Genomic DNA, 25091 nt, shown 5'->3' with positions numbered 1-25091 from the left:
GCTGCTGTGGCATAATTCTGAGTGACACCATTCCTATCACAGCCTGCAGGTCTGGTGCCCCTGGAGTTGTGCAAAGCTCAGCCTCCACCATCATACACAGTGGCCCCACTGCCAGCTCCCTGATGATATTCTCATCCCCCCACTCCTCCACGGCTGGAGCTGGCCTTTGGGTCCATATGCTTATCTCTAGAAGTGGAGTTGGTTACAGGGGTAAAACAAATCAAAACAGACTTTTGAGGGAGCTCTCAGGAATCAGGCCCCGGTGGAAGGTGAACTCTGTGAATGATCCCCAAACACTACTGTACGTAAAATCCCCCACTGGTTAGATGGATGGATTGCTTTGGGGGCAGTCCTGTTACCATCCTAGTCACAGTGTGTTTAGATCTGTATTCAAATGTCTTTACATTTCCTTAAGTAAAATGGGAGAAGATAGCCCCAAAACCTCTTGGAAGCAAATGAGATGAACCCAGGAGGGACGTGCCAGCTGCCTGGCTACAAAGTAAATAATCAAAAGTGGAACGTGACCTTCGCCGCTGGAGGTTTCTTAGGAAGGCACTGCTGGTGGGAATACTCCATCAGGGAGTGCAGTCCAGGGAAGTAAGAGGGAGGGAAAGGGAAGTAGGGCTGGGACAGAGAGAGCAAACACAAGGGACGATGGTATTTTGGAGTGGCCACAGCTTTGCAGCAGCACACATGGAACACCTTGGAGAAGCCTTGTGGAGCCACCACATTCAGAGCAGCCAGTCTGGGGAGAGGAGAGGCTGGTGAACCATCCGTGGGCTCCTTCCAGTTCCTGCCTCTCATTGGTAAAACTGGGTCTCACGGGACTTGACTCCCCCATCTTCCGGGGAGCATCCCCCGCCCCTCAGTCACTGGTACAGACTGGCAGGGTGTGGGGTCTCTCTGTAGGGGTCAGCTCCTCCTTTGGTGGCAGTGGCGGCAGCAGTGGCAGTGATTTTATGACCATGGGACCAACAGCTCTAGACAGGGGACCAAGGTGAGTAACCTGAGGGGGCAGGCAGGGTGAGTCTGTCTGGAGCAACATCCACTAAGTCCAGTTTCTTGACATCAGCACATGCCACCTGCAAAAACCCTAATTTCAGCTGAGGGTTTGGTGGGGAAGGGCTGCGGGGACCGGTGTGCTCATCCTCTGTGCCCCTCATGGGTGAGCACACTGCTCTTCCTGTCTCTTGGGGGGTGCAAGAAAGGAGCATGATCAACTGTCCTGGTTTTCATCAAGGAACTGCATTTAAATTGAAACAGGAAGGCTGAAATATTCAGGAAAACCCTGATTAGCAGGAACCCGGCTATCAGAAACCCTCATGAATTAGGAATCTATTGCTGCCTAGCAAAATACTACAAATGAGTGGCTTAAAACAACCTGCATTTATAATTACAGGGTTTCTGTGGGCCAGGATTCTAGGCACAGCTTAGCTGGGTCTCCTGCCTGAATTTGCACAAGGCTGCAATCAGTCAGCCAGAGCTACAGTCTCCTCTGAGGCTTAGCTGGAGAAGGGTCACTTCCAAGTCCACTCCAGTTGTTGGCAGAATTCAGTTCCTAGTGGTTGCAGGCCTGAGAGCTTCAGTTTCTAGTGGGGAGAGTGCTGGAGACCGCCCTCAGCAACTTGGGGTTCTATGCCAGGTAGTGTTCCCCAACGTGGCCACTTGCCTCCCCAAATCCAGCAAGGGAGGAAAAGAGTCCAGCAAGGTGGGCACTATAGTCCTATGTAACGCCATCATGTTTGCTCTAGTGTCTTGGTTGGAAGCAGCCACAGGTCTCATCCACACTCAGGGGAGGGCATTGCACAGGTATGAGCACCAGGAGGCCAGGGATCACGGGCCATGTGCCACCACGCCTCATTTTAGAACTTTTCCTATAGGTGAAAGCAGCAACTAATTGAATAAAACCCACCACGTGTTTCATCAGGAATTAAGTGGTTTGTTTTTGTAAATTCCATGGGATGTGCTGAGTCAGCTCCTGTCACCATGTGCATCTCTATCTCCTGATCTGCGCTCATGGAATGATGGCCTGGCCTCAGGTCTGTTCTCTGAGTTCTTTGTAAGGCGGAGAAGTGGGCCCAGACAACAGAAAGAGACTCAGAGTCTTATCCAGTGGTCAATATCCGAAAAGCTTTCCAACAGTAAATGATATGTTTTTCTGCTTAAATATCAACAAACAGGCACATTCAGTTACCTGGAAAATTCTCATTCAGGAAACCTGAGCCTGCTCGAAGAAACAAAATCATCAGAGATTCTGCATTACACAGATCGAGCAGCCACTGGATGAAGGGGCCTCACCAGGGGCTTGGGCTGGGGGCAGTCGCAGCCCCATCTGCAGCCCTCTCCTCCTAAGGGCCTCTCTCCTTCATTCCCACCCAGTGCCCTCCCAGCCTCAGATGCCCAGCCACTGTGTCCAGATGTAATTGACTGACTGCCCCAGACCAGTCCAGGCTCTACTGAGCCCATCAGGGCAGGAACAATGAGGTGCAGCTCAAAGGCTATTTCTCAGGCTCATGGTTGACGGACCTCACTAGCTGCAATTATCATTTTAATTACAAGGCCACCACAGCCTTATATTCAGGGCACAGATTTCAAAGACCACAAAGCACTCTGCAGGCTTCAAAGGGAACTATGGAAGGCTTGTGCTTCAGACTCAAAGGGGCCCATAACGACATCTTTCTTTCTTTTATTTTTTAGAGATGGGGTCTCACTCTGTTGCCCAGGCTGAAGTGCAGTGGTGTACTCCCTGCAGCCTTGAACTCCTGGGCTCCAGCAATCCCCCTGCCTCAGCCTTCTGAGTAGTTGGGACTTACAGGTGCACACCACCATGCCTGACTAATTTTTTTTTTATTTTTTGTAGAGACAGAGTCTCACTATTTGCCCAGGGTGGTCTCCTGGGTTCAAGCCATCCTCCCACCTTGGCCTCCCAAAATGCTGGGATTACAAGTATGAGTCACCATGCCCAGCCTTGTTTTGTTTTTAAAGATAGGTGTATTAAGAGATAATGCACACACAGTATAGTCCATCCTAATGAGTGGACATTCTTTGAGTTTTCACAGATACATATAACTGCCACACAGCTGCTTTAGCTGCGAGTTCTAGCACATCATAATCAGGCGATTCATCTGTCTGTGTTTGCACAATTATCTATCACACCCCTGAGCTGCTGCCGGAAAATGCCCTTTTTCCTCATTCTGTCCAATCTAGGAGCTACTCCCCCAAATGGCTTTGACCTTCTGTAGCTGCTCTATTAAGAGAGCAAATCCAGCGTGAGAACAGAGTTTCCCTGTAGGGAGCAGGGCCTGGTGTATTTCTAAGAGGTCTCACTTGGTGGTAAGAAAGCAAGAATGTGGTTGGGTCACAAGAAAATCCAAGTGAGCAGTGCCTCATGCCTGTAATCCCAGCACTTTGCGGGGCTGAGGCGAGACGATCACTTGAACTCAGGAGTTTGAGACCAGCCTGGGCAACGTAGCAAGACCTTGTCTCTACTAAAAACTTAAAAACGTGGATAGTCTTGCATTTTGGTGATGGGCCGAGAAGGCTGATAGGGCAAACTTTTCTTTTCAGACATACATTGAGTTCTGTCCCCATGGCCTCAGTCCATGGGCAGAAGTGTGGGCTGTACAGTACCAAGGGCCTCACTGGGGACAGGGCTGATGTCTTATCCTTCCTATGCCTCTAGCACTTAGTACAGCTGTTTGTTGAGTGGCTGAGTGAGTGGTCTTAGGCTGGAGATGGGGTGAGGCCTTGTTTGGAGGTGAGTTCACTCACGGCTCCTGGGTGTCTGAAGACAGTGGGGGAGAAGCCCCACGGAGAGGGGCCCTGTCTCTGCTCGGGTGGGACTGTTCACCTCCATCCCTCAGTGACCACAGCACCTCCTCACTTGTGTGCTTGCAGAACTACTTTGAGAGCTACCTTGCCGTTGCCTCCACTGTGCCCTCCATGCTGTGCCTGGTGGCCAACTTCCTGCTTGTCAACAGGTAGGCGGCTCTCCTCCCTCTCTCAGGCCTCCACCTTGGCCTCCTGCCTCCTCTACTCCCCTCTTGCCTGCAGCTGCTTTTTTTCTGCCTACTTAAGTGGTGGTCACCCAAGTAGGAGGCAGCAGCTCAGATTTGTGCATGAACAGTGAGAATTCAGATCAGGTCCCTGCTGATGCCCCTGGGGAGCTGGGCTTTCACTCTCCAGCCATACGCTGTGACATCGCTGTGACATTGTGGCAGCAGCCAGTAGGAAGTGTGTGGGGATGCAGGGATCTTCCTCCCTTCTCAGGGATCCTGTCTGTCAGTCTGCAAGTCCCTTGGCCCAGAATGGGTCACCTAACTGTTCAGTGCTAAGCTGGTAACCCCAGCTCATGTGTCAACCACTCCCAAGAAGGCTCATGCGGAAGTTCTGACATTGTAATGGTAAGCGCCAGGAAAGGCTCCATCTGGATGTGCCTGGGAAGGAGTTATTCAGGAGCTAGCTAGGCAAATTAGCATGTCCATAGACCCCCTTCGGTGACTTGCTGGCTCAAATTCTCAATTTGAGTTTACAAGGACAATAGCCCTAGCTACTTTGCCTGCATTTCTCCTAAGCTGCCGCTAAGTGATATCAATGGCTACGTTATGGTCCAGAAACCTGGACTCCTGTTCGCCATGGCCTACTAAAACCTGAGGTCACTGATGGCAAATCTGTTTTGCCCAGTTCTAATCAATTTGTAGTGACTGCCAGATCTCTAGCTGGACAAGTTTCTAAGGCAGGTCTGGCTTCAGGGAGGGTGCCGGGATTGATTAGTGATGTCTGCTCTGGGTACAGGAGGAGAGAGGGCACCACGAGTGTCTTTTACATGCTAAGCCTGAGTAGATCAGTCTTTCCAAACATACCATGCCATGGGGATATTGCAGTTATCTGTTACATAATATGATCCCAAAGCATAATGGCTTAAAACAATAGCAGTCATGAGTACTTCTCATGTTCTGGGGATTATCAAGGCTCAGCTGTCGTAGTCTCTCCTGCATCTGCAGTCAAATGGCAGCTGGAGCTGGAGCCATTCATATCCCCTCTCTGTCTCTTCTCTCTTTGTAGTCTCACACGTTGGCCTCAGGGTAATAGGATAGCTTACCCAGTGGTTGAGAGCAAGGGAGAGGCTGTGTGGTTTTTACAGCCTGGTCTCGGAAGTCATGTGCTGTCACTTTCGCCACACTTGACTGGTTTGGGCAGTCACAAAGTCCACTTCGTTTCAAGGGGACATAGAACCTGCCTCCCAATGGAAGGAGGGTCAAAGAATTTGCACCCTTCTCCAAACCAAAGTGCAGTCTGGAAGAGTGAGAAGGAGAGGTGCGTCGCAGCCCCTCTCACCAACCATCTGGCCTTTGCGGGCCTCACTCCTGCCTTCCTAGGGCCATATTCAGTGTCCTAGCAGAGGGGGCACAGCCTGCAGAGACCCCACCCCAGGAGGAGAGTGGAGGAGGGCAGAGCAGGGGCCCCGGCTGCACCTCACAGGAGAGAGGGTGTGTGGAGAGCCAGTGCAGGCAGGAGCGGGAGGCGAGGAAGAGGGGAGACAGCTGTGATGGGGGGAACCCTTGGCTCCCTCATGGTTTTCTCTGTCTACTCACTTGGCCAGCCCTGAGGATGGGGCTATTTGTCCAGCCCAGATAGCCTAGAGAGCTCCCAGCCCCTTCCAGTTCCAGAATCACCATGTGAACTATAGCGAGAGTGTAATGCCTCAGTCACCCCTTGTCATGTCCCTTAGGCTTCACTGTGACCCAAGAGGGAGGCCATGACATTGCCCCATTTTCCAGGTGGAAGTCAGGAGACCACAGGGGCACTACGGGGTGGCCGAGCCTGCCTCTTGCCTCTTCAGTGGTCCAGAGGTCCCACAGGCTGAAAGTCCTCCTGGGCCATGGGTCAGGAGTAGCAGGGAAGGTCCAGCCTCTGGGCCCTGAGAGAATGCTGTCTAATAATCCTAGCACTTCTGAGCATTATATCCTGCAGATGCATTATCTCCTTTAACCCTCATGGCAGCCTAAGAGCGGGAAACTGCTGTGACCCAGCTTTGAGATGGGAAAACAGGCTCATGGAGGTGACTGACCCAGGGGAATGTGGCCATTAAGGATGGAGCCAGGTGGAGTGCAGTGGCTCAAACCTGTAATCTCAGCACTTTGGGAAGCCGTGTCAGGAGGATTGCTTGAGCCCAGGAGTTTGAGAGCACCCTGGGCACTATAGCAAGATGCTGTTTCTACACACAAAAAAAAAAAGAAAGAAAAAATATATATATTAGCCTGGCATGACGACACATGCATGTAGTCCCAGCTACTCAGTAGGCTGAGGCAGGAGGATTGCTTGAGCCAAGGAGTTCAAGTCTGCAGTGAGCTATGGTCACGTCACTGCTCTCCAACCTTGGCTAGAATGAAAGGGAGGAGTCAGGATTTGAACCAGGACCTTCTCACCCTACATCTGTGCTTAGAACCCCTGAGCCACCTACATCCTAGTTCCCCAGCTTTGCACCCACCCCTGCCCCTGCAGCCAGAGCCACTCCCAAGAACCTTCTAGTGAGAGCCCTGTCTCTCCAGGATTCAGGCTGCTGGGATGGAAGGGGGTGGTTAAGAAGGGGCTGGGTCTGTCTCCAGTGAGATGTGGGCCCCCAGGCCAGCTGCCCTCCGAGATTGGGTCCCCGCAGATGGCTCAGCAGTTACAGGACATTCTCAGAGGGGATTACTGCCCTTGTCCTGCCCTTGCTCCTCCTGGGCTCTAGGAGAGGGGCAAGGGCAATGCAAGAACACACTCTGGGGCCTCCATCTGTTTCCAGGCTGTGGGAAGATGGTCTGGGGCTAAGCTGTTTTTTATTTAATGTGCGAGATTGAAATGTCTCCTCTTCTCCCCTCCTAGAGAACCCTGGCTTTCTCGACTGGCTTATCCGTAATCGCCAAGTGTTTTATTATGTTAAATCTGCAGCATCATAAATACTTATAAGGAGGATTTACATCTTGGAGACTTATGAAGAAATCAGTCCCCTGGGGTCCTGAACCCTCACGAGTCAGGGAGTAGGGGGACGGGCAACCTGGGTACTGGAGGCAGCCTCTCCAAGCGTCTTCACAGGATGGAGACCTGCCCCAGGGTCTTGGTCTTGGAGCTGTCCTCTTGGCTGTGCCCTGTCTCCAAGTAGAACCCCAGATGTCAGAGTAACTGAAAGTCTAGACTTTCCTAAGACCCTAAGAGCACCACCGTCCCCAGGGCCACTCTTCTTCCCTGGTGGAAGTGGCAGAGAGGGAAGCCAGTGTCCTCTGTTCGTGCCTGTGGACCAGGCTTGCACCTGGCACGTTTCATGAAGCTTGATGAATGTTGAAAATAGCCCTGGAGCCCATGGATGGAGGCTCTGGGCAAGAGTGGTTTATGCAGCAGATAATTAGCAGGCAGGAAGGAGACCTGTGAGGGTGAAGGGCCGCATAGAGGGACAGAGCAGCGTTCCACGCTGCATTGTTTCTGGAGTGCATTTGGTATTGACCTCCTCCTCTCTGATTCCTCCCCACCTTTCCTGCCCTGGGGGTGCCTGAGTAAGCAGTCCCCCAGCTCTCTGCAAAACAACCTTCCTGTTCACAGAACTTACTACCTTGCAGCAACAGGCACACAGGAGGGCTCCCATGAGGCTGCACCGTTCCTGGTGGACTTTTTCCTGGCTGTGTCTATGAGGAGGCGGTTAGAGGCAGAGGCCATTCCTGAGGCTGGCGGATGTTTCCAGCTGAACTTCCTGCCATGCTGAGGTGGCAGGGATCAAGAAGCAGACAGTCGCTGGGAGGTTCAGGCCAGCGTGAAACCGCCCCCGGGTGCTACTGATCTCCCTTGCTTGTCAATTTGTACATCCAGCAAATCTTTACCCAGTGCCTCCAGGTCCTGTGTCTGTGCTGGGGGAGAACAAGGCAGGGCCCTGCCTTTTTAGCATGCCTCATCTCTCCAGCCTGGCCTTTGCCTCCTTCTTGCCCCAAGGAACTGGTTCAAACTTCTTGGCATTTGTTCCCACCCTCTCTCTCCACTTGAATTTTTTTCAGATTTAGAATCATTAGCTGCTAGGGACCTTAATATTATCTGGTCTAACTTCTTGTTATAGATGAGGGGACTGAGGCCCAGAGAGGTTGAATATTTGTCGGGGGTTACACAACAAGCAGATGACAGAGCTGGGCAGGGCTCTGGTCTCCTGACTCAGGCTCCATGCCCTGCTGGCTCTTATCTTGGGAGTGGATGGGACAGCTCCAGCTGCTAGGAGAGGGTGGGGACACTGTGTGACAGGGCTGAGTATGTAGGACCCCTCGAGCATTGGGGTAAGGCTTGACTGCTGGCCTCCAGGGCCCCTGCTGTACTCTTACGATAGATGCTCTGGGCCACCAAGGGTCCAGATGCCCACCTGGCTGCCCACCAGCTCCTGTCCAGGCCAAAGCCCCTGCAGACCTTGAGAAGATGTGCGTTAGTGTGAGGTCTTCATGGGCATCTTAATGCAAGGTTCCCCACAATCAGGCCCTGAAACAAGGATTCAAATGCGAGTAGTTTATATGGGAGGTGAAGGTGGGAGAGTACAGAGTGGGGACAGGAAAGGGAAGGCAGTCAGCAGAGGATTCCTTATCAAGTCAGCTCCCTCAGAAGGGACAAGAACACAGTCCTGCTGGGGATCTCGGAGAGCCAGTGTGGAGCATGGCTGAGCAGGAGGGAGCTGAGCTGGAGTACTTATGTACCAACTTCCCTAGTCATTGGTTGAAGGCTGCTCTTAGGTGGTGTTACTTACCTGTCACTTCCAGGTAAGTAACACAACTCCTGGAGTTGTAAAAGGGAGGGCACATGGGCAGGACAACAGCAGCATTGCTATAGCTTCTGACCCTGTCATTCCCAGCTTGCAACCCTGATGTACCTCTTTGTGTTAGTGGGTACTTTTAGTAGGAACAACAGAGACACAGAAAGGATGTCCTCTTTCTTTAAGTGGAAATTAAAGGCAGGTCCACCTTTAGGCATCATTGGATCAAGGGGATCTCCTCTGCGCTCCCTCTGGGCTCTGTGTGTCTCTGCATGACTTTTCCTCCGAGTCTAGCCTCGCCCCACACAGCTGGCGAGATGTTAGCCAGCAGCCCCAGACACAGTCTCGGCAGTGAGCTTCTCTCCACAGCTTCCATGTAGCAGTCCCAGGGAAGACTTCATGACCCTGTGTGGGTCACATGCTAATTCCTCACTCAACCCCAGGGGCCAGGAGCAGGGAACACTCTGATTGCCCCAGGCTGCGTCACATGCCTGTTGTTTGTGGCTCTGTTGGTGTGGGTATGGGCAACCTGGCTGACCACCTCCCCGGGATGACTAGGCGAAGGAATGTTCTCCCAGGGGGTGGTGCTGACAGACAAAGGCCCTATGCCCCGCCCTCCTCCAGCACGTGAGTCCACATGCCTCTCTCCAGCATCACCTCTGTGCTCCTCTGCTCCCATCTTGACTGCAGCCAGAGTCCATTTGCAGCTTCCTGAACATGCCTCGCTCTCTCTCCCAAGACACATGCACTCACATCCTCCCATTCATCGTTATCATCCAGCATAGACATTGCCTCCAAATGACCTTCCACGATGCCCAGGGTGGGTTTTGTGCCCCTCAGATGTGCTGCATGATGCCCTGGGCCTCCTGATGGAGCATCTGCCACAGTGGTACCTGTTGCTGGTCTGTCCCGTGTCCCAGGCATCCAGCACAGTACTGGACACACAGTAGTTGCTCAGTGCACATTTGCAGAATGACCACACCATTGAGTATACACGTTAACAGTCTGAGTGATAGGCTGGGACTCAGCACACCTGGGTTCTCATCCAAGCTCCCTCCAGACTCACTCCACAACCTTGAACTGTCTCTTCACTTCCTTGGGCTTCCTCACACCCCTTAGAAAGCAGTGACAGCACCTGCTCTCCCTTTAGCTGAGGACCAGAGGGAAACTCAAATTAGCCTGGGGCCACAAAAGCACTTTGAAAAAATTCCTTTCTTGCTTTTCATGCTCATTATTTCATACCTACTTGTGTGTGTGTGTGTGTGTGTGTGTGTGTGTGTGTGTGTGTGTATTTTTTTTCTGCCTTTCAAATTTTTCTTTTTTTAATTAAAAAAAAATTATGTAATCTGGCTTTTCTCCCAGCCCCCTCCCACTGGTTAGCAGGAAAATTAACTACACATCCAATCTGGTTTAAAGCTTAGTCTAATCTGATGATTTAAGCGGCCCCTTGAGATGATGTTCTTGCTCCCTAGAATAAAAATGTGCAGCTTCTCAGACTCCTTCCCTGCTTTTCTCCCCAGGCCAGTATGGGGGCTGGGAAGAGTGCATGGCTCATACGCAGGCATGGTGCTAGGGAGTGTGAGGGTTCCCTTGGGCCCAGGCAGCATTAACTTGGCATCACCTGCTCCCCATGATGACTGAGGCCATCACAGGAGGATGCCCCTGCCCTGACCACCGCTTCTGTGCCATCCATATTTCCTCACTCCAGGGGAGGCAGTAGAACATCATTCTGAGAACTGACCAGAGCCAGACCTGGGTTCATTGCTGAGTGACTTTGAGCAAGTTCCTCAACCTCTCTGACCTCAACTTCCTTATCTGTATACATGGGATAGGTAGGAATACCTGTCTTACAGAGCTGGTGTAAGAATCAAACACACTGGCATATAGAAAATGTTTAGAAGAGTGCTAGAAAAGTATGCATTAAACACTGAGTGTTTGCAATGATGATGGTGATGATGATGATGATGATTTTCTTCCCTTCTTCCCTTTCCCCCCAAACCTCCTGCTAAGTTTTGGAGAAAGGAAGCTCAGTAGGTGGCTGCTCTGTTTAAACACTAGACAAAGCCAGCAGGAGCTCAGCCCTGTGGCAGGAAGAGCAGGGGTTTGCCTCGAACATCCTGGTGTCCTCGTGTCCTTGAACCTCACAGCAAGGTGAAAAGCAGCAGTACCCACTGAGCGCTGGTCCCTAGCCAGGCACTGCCCTCTGCACCCCACACTGCTCACCTCTTCCGCCTCACCCCCACATGAGTTGAATCAACTCTCCCCATTGTACAAGTTCAAAAGCTGAAACCAGAGCAACTGAGTCCCTTACCCAAGGCCACACAGCTAGGGAGCCAGGAAGGCAGGATTCGAGTTCAGGCCTCTTGACTGCAGAGTGAATAGTCCTAACTGCTAAGCTCACCTGCTTCCCTTAAGGTGGCTCACCAGCCCCAGCCCACACAGGAGCCCCAAAGGGGTGTCTAACGGCTTCTGGCATCCTTGCCCCAGGGTTGCAGTCCACATCCGTGTCCTGGCCTCACTGACGGTCATCCTGGCCATCTTCATGGTGATAACCGCACTGGTGAAGGTGGACACCTCCTCCTGGACCCGTGGCTTTTTTGCAGTCACCATTGTCTGCATGGTAATCCTCAGCGGTGCCTCCACTGTCTTCAGCAGCAGCGTCTATGGCATGACCGGCTCCTTCCCTATGAGAAACTCCCAGGCACTGATATCAGGTGAGAGCCGGGGTCCGGGCAGCTGACCAGGTTCATCCACCCAGGAGTCATGGGAGGGAGCCAGAGATGAGCATGTGGTGGCTTTTCTGAAAAGGAAATGGCGTGGGTGCTACTTGTGTTTCAGTCATGTGGTGTTGTAGAACAAGCCACCCCAAAACTTAGTGGCTTAGAACAACAACAGTCATTTCTACTACTCACAAATTTTCAGCTTGGACAGGAGTTTGCAGGTGTAGCTCTTCTCTTCTCCCCATGGCATCAGCCAGCATAGCTCGATGGGGAGCCAGAGGATCCAGTTCCAGGTGGCGCACTCTCCTGGCTGGCATGTTGGTGGTGGCTGCTGGCTGGAAGCTTAGCCAGGGCTGGGCTGGGGCCAGGGACTTCCATTCCTCTCTATGTGGACCTCAAATGGCAACTTTGACTACCTCATGGCATGGTGTCTGGGTTGCAAAAGCCGGCACTTCAGGAGATCCAGGCAGAAGCTTTATTTCTGATTTAGCAAAAGAAGCCACGTAGGGTCAGTTCTACCATAGCCATAAGCTCACACAGACTCAAGACAGATGGACCCACCTCTGGGAGAGTATGCAAGTCTCCCACTGTGACTGTGGGAAGGTAGGCAGGAGGGGAGATGGAGTTGCAGCTATTTTTGGATAACATGATCTGCCTACAAAATGCAGTTCCTGAAACCAGCCTTCTTCCCTTTCCTTCCCTCCTTCTATTCCTCTTCTATTTTTCCTTTTCCTTATCTTTTTTCCCCTTCTTGTCTCCTTTCCTTCCTTCTGTCTTTTCTTCCTTTCTGATTTTATAGAGAACCTGCTGTGTCCTGGGGATGCAAAGATGAACAAGCACTGGTCCCCTCGGAGCTGATGGCTCAGTGAATAAACTCTCATCCCCAGCTCCCCCAAGCTTTGGTATACCGTGGGTGTGCCCGTGCACGATGTGGGCTGACCCCTCTAGCTGACGTTTGATGCTGATGTTGATGAGCCTGTTCCGGAGGCCTTGGCAGTTTTGTTCTCTAAGCTGGAGACACACACATCTCTCACCCGGGTGACCCAGCCAGGTAAAAAGGAGCGGGTCAGGAACCATTGGTGCTTTGCCAGGAGGCCACAGTCCCTGGGAGCAAGACTGGAGGCTCTGCTGCTGTGTCTGCCCCTCCACATGCCCCTGTTGTGCAGAGGAGAGCTCTAAACATTTGCCCACTGAAAGCAATTTCACAAGGAACCTGCGCTGTGCCCCTCAGTTAATAACGCGGGGAAGCATGTGGCCAGGATGACAATACTTTGACAAGGGTATGTCCCTTCCCCACTCAGGCCAGTGCCAGACATCACTGGTGGATCTCTATCTTTCATCCTGAGCTTCTAAATCCTTCTCAGCGCAGCACTTGAGGCAGTTACTCTCAGCAGTCAGGGTCTAGATGTGAGCTTCAATCTGTTTGCCATTTCTGAGATCGGATTAGGCTTCTGGCTGTATCCTGGGAAACACTTGAGCCTAAGATAAAATAAAAATGGACCTGTTGCTAAGTTTCCTGGGTGCAGGCAACACGTACTAGCGATGCTTTCAAACGGGCATTTCTGGACTAAAGGCAGTGGCCACCGGACATGGGATTTAATCCCTTCTGTCACCGTGGTCTCAGAAGGAGGCTCTTGTCCCCTTAGTTCCTTCCATCCTTGCTGGCAGCCTCTCCAGGAGCCAGTGACCAAACTTACCATTTACATTGGCAAGCAGTCCTCGGGTTCCTCTGGCCACCTGTGATCTTCTAGGGATGGGGAGTCTCCTGTGGATTTTTCAGAAAGTCTGTTTAGAAAAGTGGGGAAGTTTAGTACTTCTACGCCAGTATTAATGACCCTGAGTCTAAACCATGGTCACCACTGTACGGGGCCCTTGTGGGCGCCCAACACCCTGGAATATCAAGGTGTTCCAGTCTTCCAGAGGCCACAAGGCCACCTCGCCAGCCCCACTTGCTTTTTTTCCAGCACAGCCTGTCTGTGAATTCCGCATGCGTTGGCATCTGAGGAACAATTCATTTGTTTTGCGCTGGTGTTTTTTTTAAACCCCTCATTTGCATGTATTTCCATAACTGATGAGATAAAAGTAGAGAGTCATGAAGGATGAGCTCCCGGAGGCCTGGTTTGTTGTTGATGATAATATTGTAAATTCTCTACAAGTTGGAAAGAGAGAGAGGAAAATCAGTAGGCAGTGATGTTAAGATCTCTTCCTTGGGGCGGCTGGGGAGTGTCTTACTGAGTTTAACCCCAGTTCTTACAAAATGTCTAGGCGGGGATTACAGCTTCTCAGAAGTGGGCATCCTCTTGGCAAAGGGTTTACCCGTTGTTGCTGCTTTGATGTGAGAAGGACAGAAATAGCCAAGCACCTAACTGGGAATCAGAAAGGATTTGTTTGATATTTGGCACTTCTCCTCGCCAGGCAGGCTTCTGAGTGCTCCACGTGTACTGACCCTTTTAATCTTCATCACAGCCCTATGAGGCGGGTATTATAAACACCCCCATTGTATAGATGAGGATACAGAGGCACAGTGAGGTTAAGGACTTGCTGAAGGTCACATAACTGGAAGTAGTAGAACCAGGTTTGGATTCGGATGTTTTGATTCTAGAGTCTGTGTTCCTAATTGTAGTGCTAATTTTTATACCTTTGCCCTCCCTCAAGTCCTACCCAGGCTAATAGAACTTATGGTGGGGAGGCTAGGGAAAGGATCCTCCATCGGGCCAAGGGCTATTCTCTGTAGCACCACAGAGGCCACAGGCAGAGCATAGGGAGCCGTGATGGCACACCATGGTGGACAGGGCCCGACTGTCCCGCTGCTCCTCTGCTTCGTGCAACAGTGGGCAGGAAAGTGGTGCTGCGTAAGAGCTGCCCGATGGAGACAGAGCAGGCCATGCCCACACGGACCCAGCCTTCTTCCCGCCTCTTCAGGAATGGACATTCTGATCTTCTGAAGTGGGCAGGTTCATCCTGCCAGTCAACCCGGCTCATCCCCCAGGCCCTTCCCACATTGATGGTGATGGTCTTGGCCTTGTAGTCAGTGCTTTTCCATTCATCATCCTGTTTCCACCTCACTACAGTCACCTGTGATGAACAGGACAAGTATTAGCCCCACTTTCCAGGCAAATAAACACAGGCAGGGAAGAAAGTAAGTGATCTGCCCACGCTGGTGCCAGCGTTCCCAAGCAGTGCTGCACACAGGCCTTCTGACTCGTGGCCAGCACAGGAAGACGACCCATGGCTGTGAGGGTTCTAAGGAACAGAAAGACATGTCTGCTGCCTCCCAGAAGCAACGGTGCAATCGTGGCAAGGCAGGGCATAGTGTTTGTTGAAGGCCACTGTGTGCCGGGCCCTTTTGGAACATCATCTCAGTCAGTCCTCAAAGCAACCACACGGGGCGGGGTTGTTATTCCCATTCTACAAGCGAGCACACTGTAAAGTCAGAGAAGCCACGTTACCCCTAGGGTCCCAGCTAGCAAGTAGCAGAGTCCAGGGTGACACGTCCGTCTGCCTGACTCCTAGGCCCGTTGGCACCCCAATAAGTCGTGTGGCCTCGTCTGTTAGGTAGCGGTGAAAGGTGTGGCAGCCACACGGTCTCACGGGTAATGTGTATCAAAGCCATTGGCAAGGAGAACATTCCATGTGGTGGGGTGGTTGCGTGCTTGTGTGTGTGCGTAGGTGTGTGACTGTGTATGAGTATTGTATGTGTTACACATGCATTCACATGTGTATGGTGCCACAGTCGCCTTGGGGTACACAGCAGGTTCTGTGAGCTCATGGGTGGGCAATGGTGGGGGTTTATAGCCAGTGAGGATACCCCAGAAAGGGTGGCCTCCAGGCAGCAGGGGACCCTTTGTGAGGACAGTCCCTGAGCCTCCTTCCCAGTTTGGTTGGTGGGCGCTTTGGGCTGGGGGCAGAGAAGAGGAAATCCAGAGGTCTCTGGCACTTCCTGTCCCTAAATCTAAAATTTCAGCCCCCACTAGAAGGGCAATAAAGAGAGATGGAGGTTGAGGGTCAGAGGTGAAACAGGAAAGGCAGCGGACTGGTGGTCCCCTGGAGGCCATGTGCCACCTCAGGCAGCAGCCTCTGACAAGTCCAGCAGAGAGGCAGGGAAACGACTCCCTTGAAAACTCAGGAAATGCTGGAAATGCTTGGCTGCTGGGCCCTCCCTGTCTCTGAGGCTTCAGGACACTGAGAGAGCTTTGGCATTTTTCCCACTGAGGAATTTTTATTTTGGTTTGTGAAACCCAAGCAGGGAGGGGCCTGCAGGCACTCCTCCTCCTTGCCCACTCCTCACCATCTCTGCATGTCCTCTGTTCTCTGCAGGAGGAGCCATGGGCGGGACGGTCAGCGCTGTGGCCTCCCTGGTGGACTTGGCTGCATCCAGTGATGTGAGGGACAGCGCCCTGGCCTTCTTCCTGACAGCCACCATCTTCCTCGTGCTCTGCATGGGACTCTACCTGCTGCTGTCCAGGCTAGAGTATGCCAGGTGAGGGTGCCACTCACTGTCCGCGCCTCCTTCCTGTGTGTCCAGTTATGGCCATGCTTCTTTTTCTCAGCAAATTCTATGCTGGCTTCTTGTCTAGGTGCTATGACTCAAAGCAGTTGCTCAACAAATTGGCTTGACTGGTGGACATGAGAAGCTGGCTCTGTGCTGCACCCAAGCAGTTGGAGCCTCACGTTTTATCATGGTGAACAATAGTTCCCATTGGTGAAACACAGCCCCTTATTCCAGTGCTGTGTTCCTGCTAGCTTGATGTGTTCTACCTCATTCAATGCTCACACCTCTATCCAGGCACCGTGGAGCACACCTGCAATCCCAGCACTTTGGGAGGCCAAGGCAGTAGATTGCCTGAGCCCAGGAGTTCAAGACCCATTCTGGGCAACACAGTGAGACCCTGTCTCTACAAAAAATAAAAACTTGGCTAGGCATAGCAGCATGTGCCTCTAGTCCCAGCTACTCGGGAGGCTGAAGTGGGAGGATCACTCGAGCCCAGGAGTTAGAGGCTGCAGTGAGCTGATTGCACTACTGCAATTCCAGCCTGGGTGACAGCAAGACCATGTCTCTCTAAAAAACAAACAAACAAAAAAACAAAAAACAAACTCACACTCCTCTGTTCCTCTTAGAGTACAGTACTATTATTATTTATTATTATTCCCATGCACAGATTAGAAAACCAGGGTTCAGAGAGATTAAATTGCTGCTGTTTTAGAAGAGACAGGGTCTCACTCTATGGGCCAGGCTGGAGTGCAGTGATGCAATCATGGCCTGCTGCAGCCTTGACCACCTGGGCTGAAGCTGTCCTTCCACCTCAGCCTCCCAAATAGCTGGGACTCCAGGTATACCACCACACCCAGCTATTTTTTAAAAAGTTTTTGTAGGCCGGACGCGGTGGCTCACGCCTGTAATCCCAACACTTTGGGAGGCCGAGGTGGACCAGATCACAAAGTTAGGAGATCGAGACCATCCTGGCTAACACGGTGAAACCCCGTCTCTACTAAAAATACAAAATATTAGCCAGGCATGGTGGCGGGCGCCTGTAGTTCCAGCTACTCGGGAGGCTGAGGCAGGAAAATGGCGTGAACCTGGGAGGCGGAGCTTGCAGTGAGCCGAGATCATGCCACTGCACTCCAGCCTGGGTGACAGAGCAAGATTCCATCTCAAAAAAATAAATTAAAAAAAAGAGAAAGAAAAATAAAAAACAGTTTTTGTAGAGACAGAGTCTTACTATGTTGCCCAGGCTGGTCTTGAACTCCTATGCTCAAGTGATCCTCCTGCCTCAGCCTCCCAAAGTGCTAGGATTACAGGCACGAGCCACAGTGCCTGGCATAAAGAGGTTAAATTACTTGCCTGAATCTCAGAGCCAGTAGGTAGTAGAGCCAGGCAGGATTTTAAGATGACTCCAAACCTGTGCTTGGACAACTTGCTGCCTTATGGGGCTTCTTTCCACCTCTAGGACCTGTTTTCTCGCCTTGAGTCTTACTCTTGCTTTCTCTCTCCAGTTCCTCCTTTTGCTTTCCTGCTTCCTGCTGCTTTTTACAAAAACAACCCTTGTTTTTCTCTCATGTTTTATTCTTTTCAAAGCATTTTCCTCTCCACTATCTTATTTGATATAGGAAAGGCAGGAGTTATCCCCATTTAACAGGTAAGGAAACTAAGACCAAGAGAAGGCTAAGTGATGTGCCAGGTGCGTGAGCCAGCAGAGCTGGGGAGAGATCTGCCCCTGACGTGGCCCTGTTCCACAGGAAGCTATTTTTTGCAGTGGCACAAAGCTAAGCAGTTTACGTGTATATTTTTGTTTATGATTTATGACAATCTGTGCATTTGTGATTGTATTTTCTCACTTGAGAGCTGGGGAAACTGAGGCTTAGGAGAGTTCACAAGCATGCCCCAGCTCACTCATCTGGTGAGTCACAGGCAGGACTGGAGCTGTTTCCGGAGTAGCCTCTCCCCACTGGCTCACGCTATATCCCTGGCTCACGACTGCAAGGGCCTTTTCTCATCATTCATTCTCCCTGTCCTCATGAGGAGAGTCACCTCGTTAACCCCTAGAACCCCCAGCCTTTCAGCAGAACATCGATTCCCCCTGGGCTGGGAGTGAGCCACTTTCCTCAGCTATAGGATTCTTCACCGCTTCAGCAGTCCTCAGGGTTCCAGAGGATAAGAGGAGGCTGATCTGCTTGAGCTGTGCAGTATCCCAGGCACCTACAGACGCCTGGGCTGCCCAGCTCTCCCCGCCCCTTCAGGGCTGTCATCAGAAATTGCCTAGCTGTGGCTCCAGGCTGACGTCCCCAAGCTTCCTGCTACCTGGCTGGCTGTCCATCCCCCAGCATCCTGTACACTGCCTGGCACCTCAGCATTGTGCCTTAAATGATTCTGCAGCCACTGAATGAACAGAGGAACGGGAGGGTCGCCCCACGCCTTGTTCTGTTTCCTCATGTCCTATTTCTGGTGCTTTGGGTGGTCTGTTTCCAGCAGGGTAGTCAACCTTCCTTGCTTGCCTAGAGCCAAAGGAGCTCCCAGGACAAGGGACTGTAAGTATTAAAACCAGGACAGTTTCAGGCAAACCAGGATGGTTGGTCACCCTAGTTCCTAGTCTTATTTGGGCAGGCCAGAGTCCCTTACAGCTGAGCGTGTGAGACAGAGAATACCCAGGACCATGCTATCCTGTAGACTTTTCTATTTCTTTTTCTTTTTCTTTTTTTGAGTCTCACTCTGTCACCCAGGTTGGAGTGCAGTGGTGCAATCACGGCTCACTGCAGCCTTGATCTCCAGGGCTCAAGCAGTCCTCAAGTTAGCCTCCCGAGTATTTGGGACAACAGGCATGGGCCACCATGCCCAGCTAATTTTTGTATTTTTTGTAGAGACAGAGTTTCACCATGTTGGCCAGGCTGGTCTCAAACCCCTGACCTCAAGTGATCTGCCTGCCTCAGCCTCCCAAAGCGCTGGGATTGATTATAGGCACGAGCCACTGTGCCTGGACAGAAGCTTCTGTTTCTTTGCTGATTAAAACTAGGGTCAGGATTTGTGGGCTCATAGACACTTCTCTAAGGATAGGGCTCATGGAGAGAGCTGTGCTCCCAGGTCTACTTGAACTAAATCTTCCTGAAAAGGCAAGCTCGCCCGTCCTGCATTTGGGAGGGTGAGGTGACGCAGGAAAATTTGGAAGAACTGAGGAGGAAGAGCTGCGACCAGAGGAACTTGGTGGGGAATTTCCTGAGAGCAGACTTAAGGCAAGGACCTGACAACGCTGAATAGAGGGGAAGTAAGAATATTCCTTTCCCTAGATAGCGATTGTGAAACCCGACAGGGTTTCTTGGCTAAAGAAACCTCTTGGCTGAAGCACCCCATTCACCGCCACTCAAGAGCGATTCTGGGGAGGGGCCCTCTCACACACCCACTCACCCACCACCCACATGCGAGTTATCTGCATGTCCTTAGGGTAGGAGGACTGACTGGGGCTTCAAAACTTGGCTGTATGAAACCTCCATTTTACAGAGGAGGAAGCAGGCCCAGAAAGGGGTGTGCCCGGCCCAAGATCACACAGGGAGGCAGAGACAAGGCTGAAACCAGAACCAAGTTACTGCTTACACACACACCTCTACACCAATTCCCTCTGTTTGAGCTGCATTAATACAGTCAGCCTGTATCTTCTGGTTTTCAGATACCTGGGGCCCAGAGAGGTTTAGTGGCCCAGGCAAGGTCATACAGTAAGGGAAAGTGATCTAAGCTTTCTCACTGGTCAGAGTAGCAGAAATTGGAGAGATTGATAATATTCAGTGTTGAAGATATGGAAGACACTTCTATAGGCTACTTCTCAGTTCTTTCAACAGTTATGTGTTGAAGGGCTGCTCTGTGCCTGAAGATTTAGCTAGAAATAGTCAAATGTGGTCCTTGCTCCAGGAACTTGTCTTCTTCTTTTTTTTTTGAGATGGAATCTTACTCTGTCACCCAGGCTGGAGTGCAGTGGCATGATCTTGGCTCACTGTGCAATGTCTACCTCCCGGGTTCAGGCGATTCTCCTGCCTCAGCCTCCTGAGTAGCTGGGACTACAGTTGCACACCACACCACCATGCCTGGCTAATTTTTGTATTTTTAGTAGAGATGGGATTTCACCATTGGGTCAGGCTGGTCTTGAACTCCTAACCTCAGGTGACCCGCCCACCTCAGCCTCCCAAAGTGCTGGGATTACAGACATCACAAGAACCTGTCTTCTACCAAAGGAGACACATGATAAACAAGTAAGCCAATGCAATTACTATAGATTGTGGTCAGATCTTTTGAAGGAACTAAACAGGTGCTCTGGTAGAGATGAACAGGGCAAGTTAGGGTGGGTAAATGGTGCTGAGCAGAGTTAAACCGGTAATACCTATTAGGAGAGCAGTTTATCAGTAGCTATCAAAATGTTAAAGGTGTAAACCTTTTAATCCAGCAATGTCCTCTTCTAGAAGTCTGCCCTACCAAAATACTAGTATACATGTGCAAGGATTTATGTGTAGGGATATTCATTGCAACATTGTCTGTAGTAATGAAAAGTTGAGGCAACCTAAGTGTCCATCAGTAGGGGAGCAGTTAAATTGTACATCCATTGGGTGAACCATCACAGAGTAACATAAGGGAGACATAGGCCATGTGTTCCTGTGTAGAAGGATGGCCACGAAATACTGTTCTTTATGCAGTTTTATGTATTCATTTGTTTCACAGTTATGCAGGATTTAGGCAGTTAGTATAAGGCACTTGTGTATATTATTTACATATATTGTATTTAGGCATTACACTGTTGTAGAAAGTTTTGCAATATGTATGACTTGACCCCACTCTTGCTTAAAAAATGTAACTGTGTAAGTGTTGTTTGTGTGTGCATGGAATAGTATGTACCAGATTGGTTTTTCTGTTGTTTTGTTTTGTTGAGACAGGGTCTCACTCTGTTATCCAGGCTGGAGTGTGGTAATGTGATCATAGCGCACTATATTGAACAACTGGGCTCAAGCAATCCTCCTGCCTCAGCCTCCCCAGTAGCTGGGACTACGGGCATATACCACCACCCCTGGCTAATTTTATTTTTAAATTATTATTATTATCATCATTTTTGTAGAGACAGGGTTTCACTTGGTTGTACAGGCTGATGTTGAACTCCTGGGCTCAAGCAATCCTTCTGCCTCTGTCTCCCAAAGTATTGGGATTATAGGCGTGAGCCATCAGGCCTGGCCTAGAATGTTAATGGCCAGTACCACTAAGGAGTAAAATCAGAAGTGGGAAGAGGTGAGAGTCCCCTTTCTATTAATACTATACCATTTATTTTTTGTATTATTTGGGTTTGTTGTATCAAGCATGTATTCATTTTATCATTTTAGAAATTTGCATTTTTAATACTATTTTACTTCTACTCTCCTAAAACATAACAAAAACAGGTGAGCCAGGACAGGGGCCCAGACTCACCATGCGGTGGTCAGTCCTGGTTTCCTCTGTCCCTGCTCGTGGCATGGCCACCACGCTGGCAGGCAGGCCAGGGACAGTGCAGGTCTTCCTCTGACCACCTCGCGACAGCATCCATCATCTCAGGGAATGCTGGGGCTGTAGGCATATGGGGCTTTGGGCTTTCCATGCTGGGCTGGAAGGTTCTGTTCTGAGTGCCTACCCCTGGCTGTGCTGACTCAGATCCCAAGCAACCTGCTTGACGGTGGCCCTGTCTCCTCCCCGCAGGTACTACATGAGGCCTGTTCTTGCAGCCCGTGTGTTTTCTGGTGAAGAGGAACTTCCTCAGGACTCCCCCGGTGTCCCTTTGGTGGCCTCCAGATTCAGTGATTCCCACACGCCCCCTCTCCGCCCCATCCTGAAGAAGACGGCCAGCCTGGGCTTCTGTGTCACCTATGTCTTCTTCATCACCAGCCTCATCTACCCCGCCGTCTGCACCAACATCGAGTCCCTTAACAAGGACTCAGGCTCACTGTGGACCACCAAGTTCTTCATCCCCCTCACTACTTTCCTCCTGTACAACTTTGCTGACCTGTGTGGCCGGCAGCTCACTGCCTGGATCCAGGTGCCAGGGCCCAACAGCAAGGCGCTGCCAGGGTTCGTGCTCCTCCGGACCTGCCTCATCCCCCTCTTTGTGCTCTGTAACTACCAGCCCCGCGTCCACCTGAAGACTGTGGTCTTTCAGTCCGATGTGTACCCTGCACTCCTCAGCTCCCTGCTGGGGCTCAGCAACGGCTACCTCAGCACCCTAGCCCTCCTCTATGGGCCTAAGATTGTGCCCAGAGAGCTGGCCGAGGCCACGGGGGTGGTGATGTCCTTTTATGTGTGCTTGGGCTTAACGCTGGGCTCAGCCTGCTCCACCCTCCTGGTGCACCTCATCTAGGAGGGAGGACACGAGGACATTGGTGCTTCAGAGCCTTGGAAGATGAGGAGAGAGTGCAAGAAGGCTGGGGGCCATGGAGGAAAGGCCTAGAGTTTCGCTTGGGACAGAGAGCAGAGCGCACTTGGGCCTCATCCCTCCCAAGATGCCGGTGAGCCACGTCCATGCCCATTCCGTGCAAGGCAGATAGTCCAGACACGTTAACAGAACACTCTGAGACAGCTGAAGAAGAAATAGTACAAAGCAGGGGTACTCCCTTCACAGCCGATGGTTAACATTCCACCTTCTTTCTAGCCCTTCAAAGGTGCTGCCAGTGTTCACCCTAGAGTTGTTACAAAGCCAGTGCCAAAACCCAGCCATGGGCTCTTTGCATCCTCCCAGCTGTGCTCATTCCAACTGACAGTGAGATGCAAGCAAATGCTCAGCCCTCCTGACCCTGAAGGGGTCTCCCTGGAATGGAATTCCCCCTGGCATGGTCAGTCCTCAGGCCCAAGACTCAGACCCCTGTGTTCTGTGGGTGAACAACTGCCCACCAACCAGACTGGAAAACCCAGAAAGACGGGCCTTCCACGAATGCTTCATTCCAGAGGGACCAGAGGGCCTCCCTGTGCAAGGGATCAAGTGTGTCTGGCCTGGGTTTTCAAAGAGGGATCCTCATGGCCTGGTGGTCTATGACCTGGGTCAAGATGAGGGTATTTTAGTGTTCCTATTTACAACATGTCAAAGCCATTGGTTCAAGGGCATAATAAACACTTGAGTATTCTATGTAAGCTTCACTGATGTCTCTGTTAGTCAGAGTCTTAACAAGCAATGGCATACTCAGATTAGGCAATTTGAGGATTTTTAAAAATTTTATTATTCTTATTATTGAGACAAGATATCACTCTGTCACCCAGGCTGGAGTGCAGTAGCTCAATCATAGCTCACTGCAGCCTTGAACTCCTGGGCTCAAGTGATCTTCCAGCCTCAGCCTCCTGAGTAGCTGAGACTACAGGTGCACACCACCATGGCTGGCTAATTTCTCTATTTTTAAAATTTTTCATAGAGATGGGGTATTACTATGTTGCCCAACCTGGTCTTGAATTCCTGAGCTCGAGCAATCCTCCCACCTCAGCTTCCCAAAGTGCTGGGATTACAGGTGTGAGCCACTGTGCCAGCCTAATTTGAGAATTTTCTTTTTTGTTTTTCTTTTTTTTGAAATGAAGTCTTGCTCTGCTGCCCAGGCTGGAGTGCAGTGGCGCAATGTTGGCTCACTGCAACCTTGAGGATATTTTAAGAGCAGGTGTAGGAACCCCAGGGGGTTGTGCATTCTATCTAAAAACTAGTAATAGGGAGGCCATTCCAGCTCAAGCCTGATGTGGTGGGCGGGAGGGAGTCCTTCTAGAACCTAGGGAGTGACTTTGTCTGGGGATGGGATGGGACACATCCAGCCTGCTGTAACCCTGCAGGAGGGAGCTGAAGGAATAAATCGCTCCATTCTTCCTCTGATTTCCATGTCCCTGGGCACTAAAGCCCAGCCAGCCGCAGGTGGAGAGGGTGGAGAGAGGCCTAGAGAGAAGCAGGGAGGTGTCTGGCCCCGGGTCTCACACATTGCAGGACCAGCGAGCACCTTGGCTTTCACAGGTTTATTTTTTGTGAACATCCCTGGAGGTCTGAAGCTTTGATCAGCAGAATTAGGTGTTGCTTTGTTCTGGTTTGTTGCGGATAGTTGTGTATATTGAAGCTGTTGTTTCAAAAAACAACCCCCAGGTCCCATTGCTCTATCTGGGAAGGCTGTGGCCCCTCACATTGGTGATCTCCTGACATGAAGAGTAATTTATAATTTTTGCAGGTGTCTAGAAGGCTCCCAAAAGGCTGTTCCTTGGAAAACAGCATGGCTCGAGAATCAGAGAGAGAAAGGAACCAGATCAGACCAGGAGCCCTCTCTCAAGAGTCCTGCAGAAAGAACAGAACTTGCCCCCAAGATGTGGCAACCCCTAGAGCTGTGAATCAGCCCTCTGCTTCTCTGCAGAAGTGCACTGGCTCAGTGGTGCCCTGCAGAGGCTGATGAAACTGAGAAGCAGTCAGTAATCCAGCCGGTGGCAGCAGTTCATGTTCCCTGCCGTCTCGGCCTAGTACACATTCCCTCTCCTTGGCCAGAGAACTAAAGAGGACACCTTGAAAGGGTTTCTGAACTCGATACCTACCAAAAAGAAAAAGTCTCCCTTCCCTTTGCAGGAGCCTGAAATCTCCCCCTTGGTTTTTTCATTGACTTTAATGCTGTGGATGACTTGGGGTGTTGGTCTAGCTGGTGACTCATCTCAATCATAAGTGTTTTAGAAATGAGAAGCATGGACCGGGCACAGTGGTTCATGCCTGTAATCCCAGCACTTTGGGAGGCCAAGGCAAGTGGACCACCTGAGGTCAGGAGTTCGAGACCAGTCTGACCAACATGTCAAAATCCCATCTCTACTGAAAATACAAAAATTAGTGGGCACGATGGCTCACGCCTGTAATCCCAGCACTTTGGGAGGCCGAGGCAGGCGTACCACCTGAGGTCAGGAGTTCAAGACCAGCCTGCCCAACATGTCAAAATCCTGTCTCTACTGAAAATACAAAAATTAGCTGGAAGTGGTGGCGGGCGCCTGTAATCCCAACTACTCAGGAGGCTGAGTCAGGAGAATCACTTGAACCCAGGAGGCAGATGTTGCAGTGAGCTGAGACCATGCCATTGCACTCCAGTCTGGGCAAAAAGAGCAAAACTCCATCTCAAAAAAGAAAAAAAGA

The 25091-nt window shown here is 51.1% G+C and overlaps 1 protein-coding gene across 2 annotated transcripts in view; it reads left to right on the top strand.

Moving 5' to 3' along the window:
• SLC29A3 (solute carrier family 29 member 3) overlaps window positions 1–23090 on the top strand; it is a 49905-nt gene extending 26815 nt beyond the window's left edge. Inside the window, exons 3-6 of one of the 2 annotated variants that reach the window (XM_017854648.1) lie at window positions 3898–3980; window positions 11246–11472; window positions 15796–15958; window positions 21674–23090. In XM_017854648.1, the coding sequence (XP_017710137.1) occupies window positions 3898–3980; window positions 11246–11472; window positions 15796–15958; window positions 21674–22328 (1128 nt within the window). In that variant the 3' untranslated portion in view covers window positions 22329–23090. The remainder of the gene's footprint in view (window positions 1–3897; window positions 3981–11245; window positions 11473–15795; window positions 15959–21673) is intronic. The other variant, XM_017854649.1, reaches the window with a different exon arrangement.
• The last annotated feature ends 2001 nt before the right edge of the window (window positions 23091–25091 follow it).

Source organism: Rhinopithecus bieti, unplaced genomic scaffold, assembly GCF_001698545.2.
Source record: "Rhinopithecus bieti isolate Rb0 unplaced genomic scaffold, ASM169854v2 scaffold_36008, whole genome shotgun sequence".
Taxonomy (NCBI): domain Eukaryota; kingdom Metazoa; phylum Chordata; class Mammalia; order Primates; family Cercopithecidae; genus Rhinopithecus; species Rhinopithecus bieti.
The sequence above is the reverse complement of the archived record's forward strand: the minus strand, read 5'-3'. Positions and strand labels throughout refer to the sequence as shown.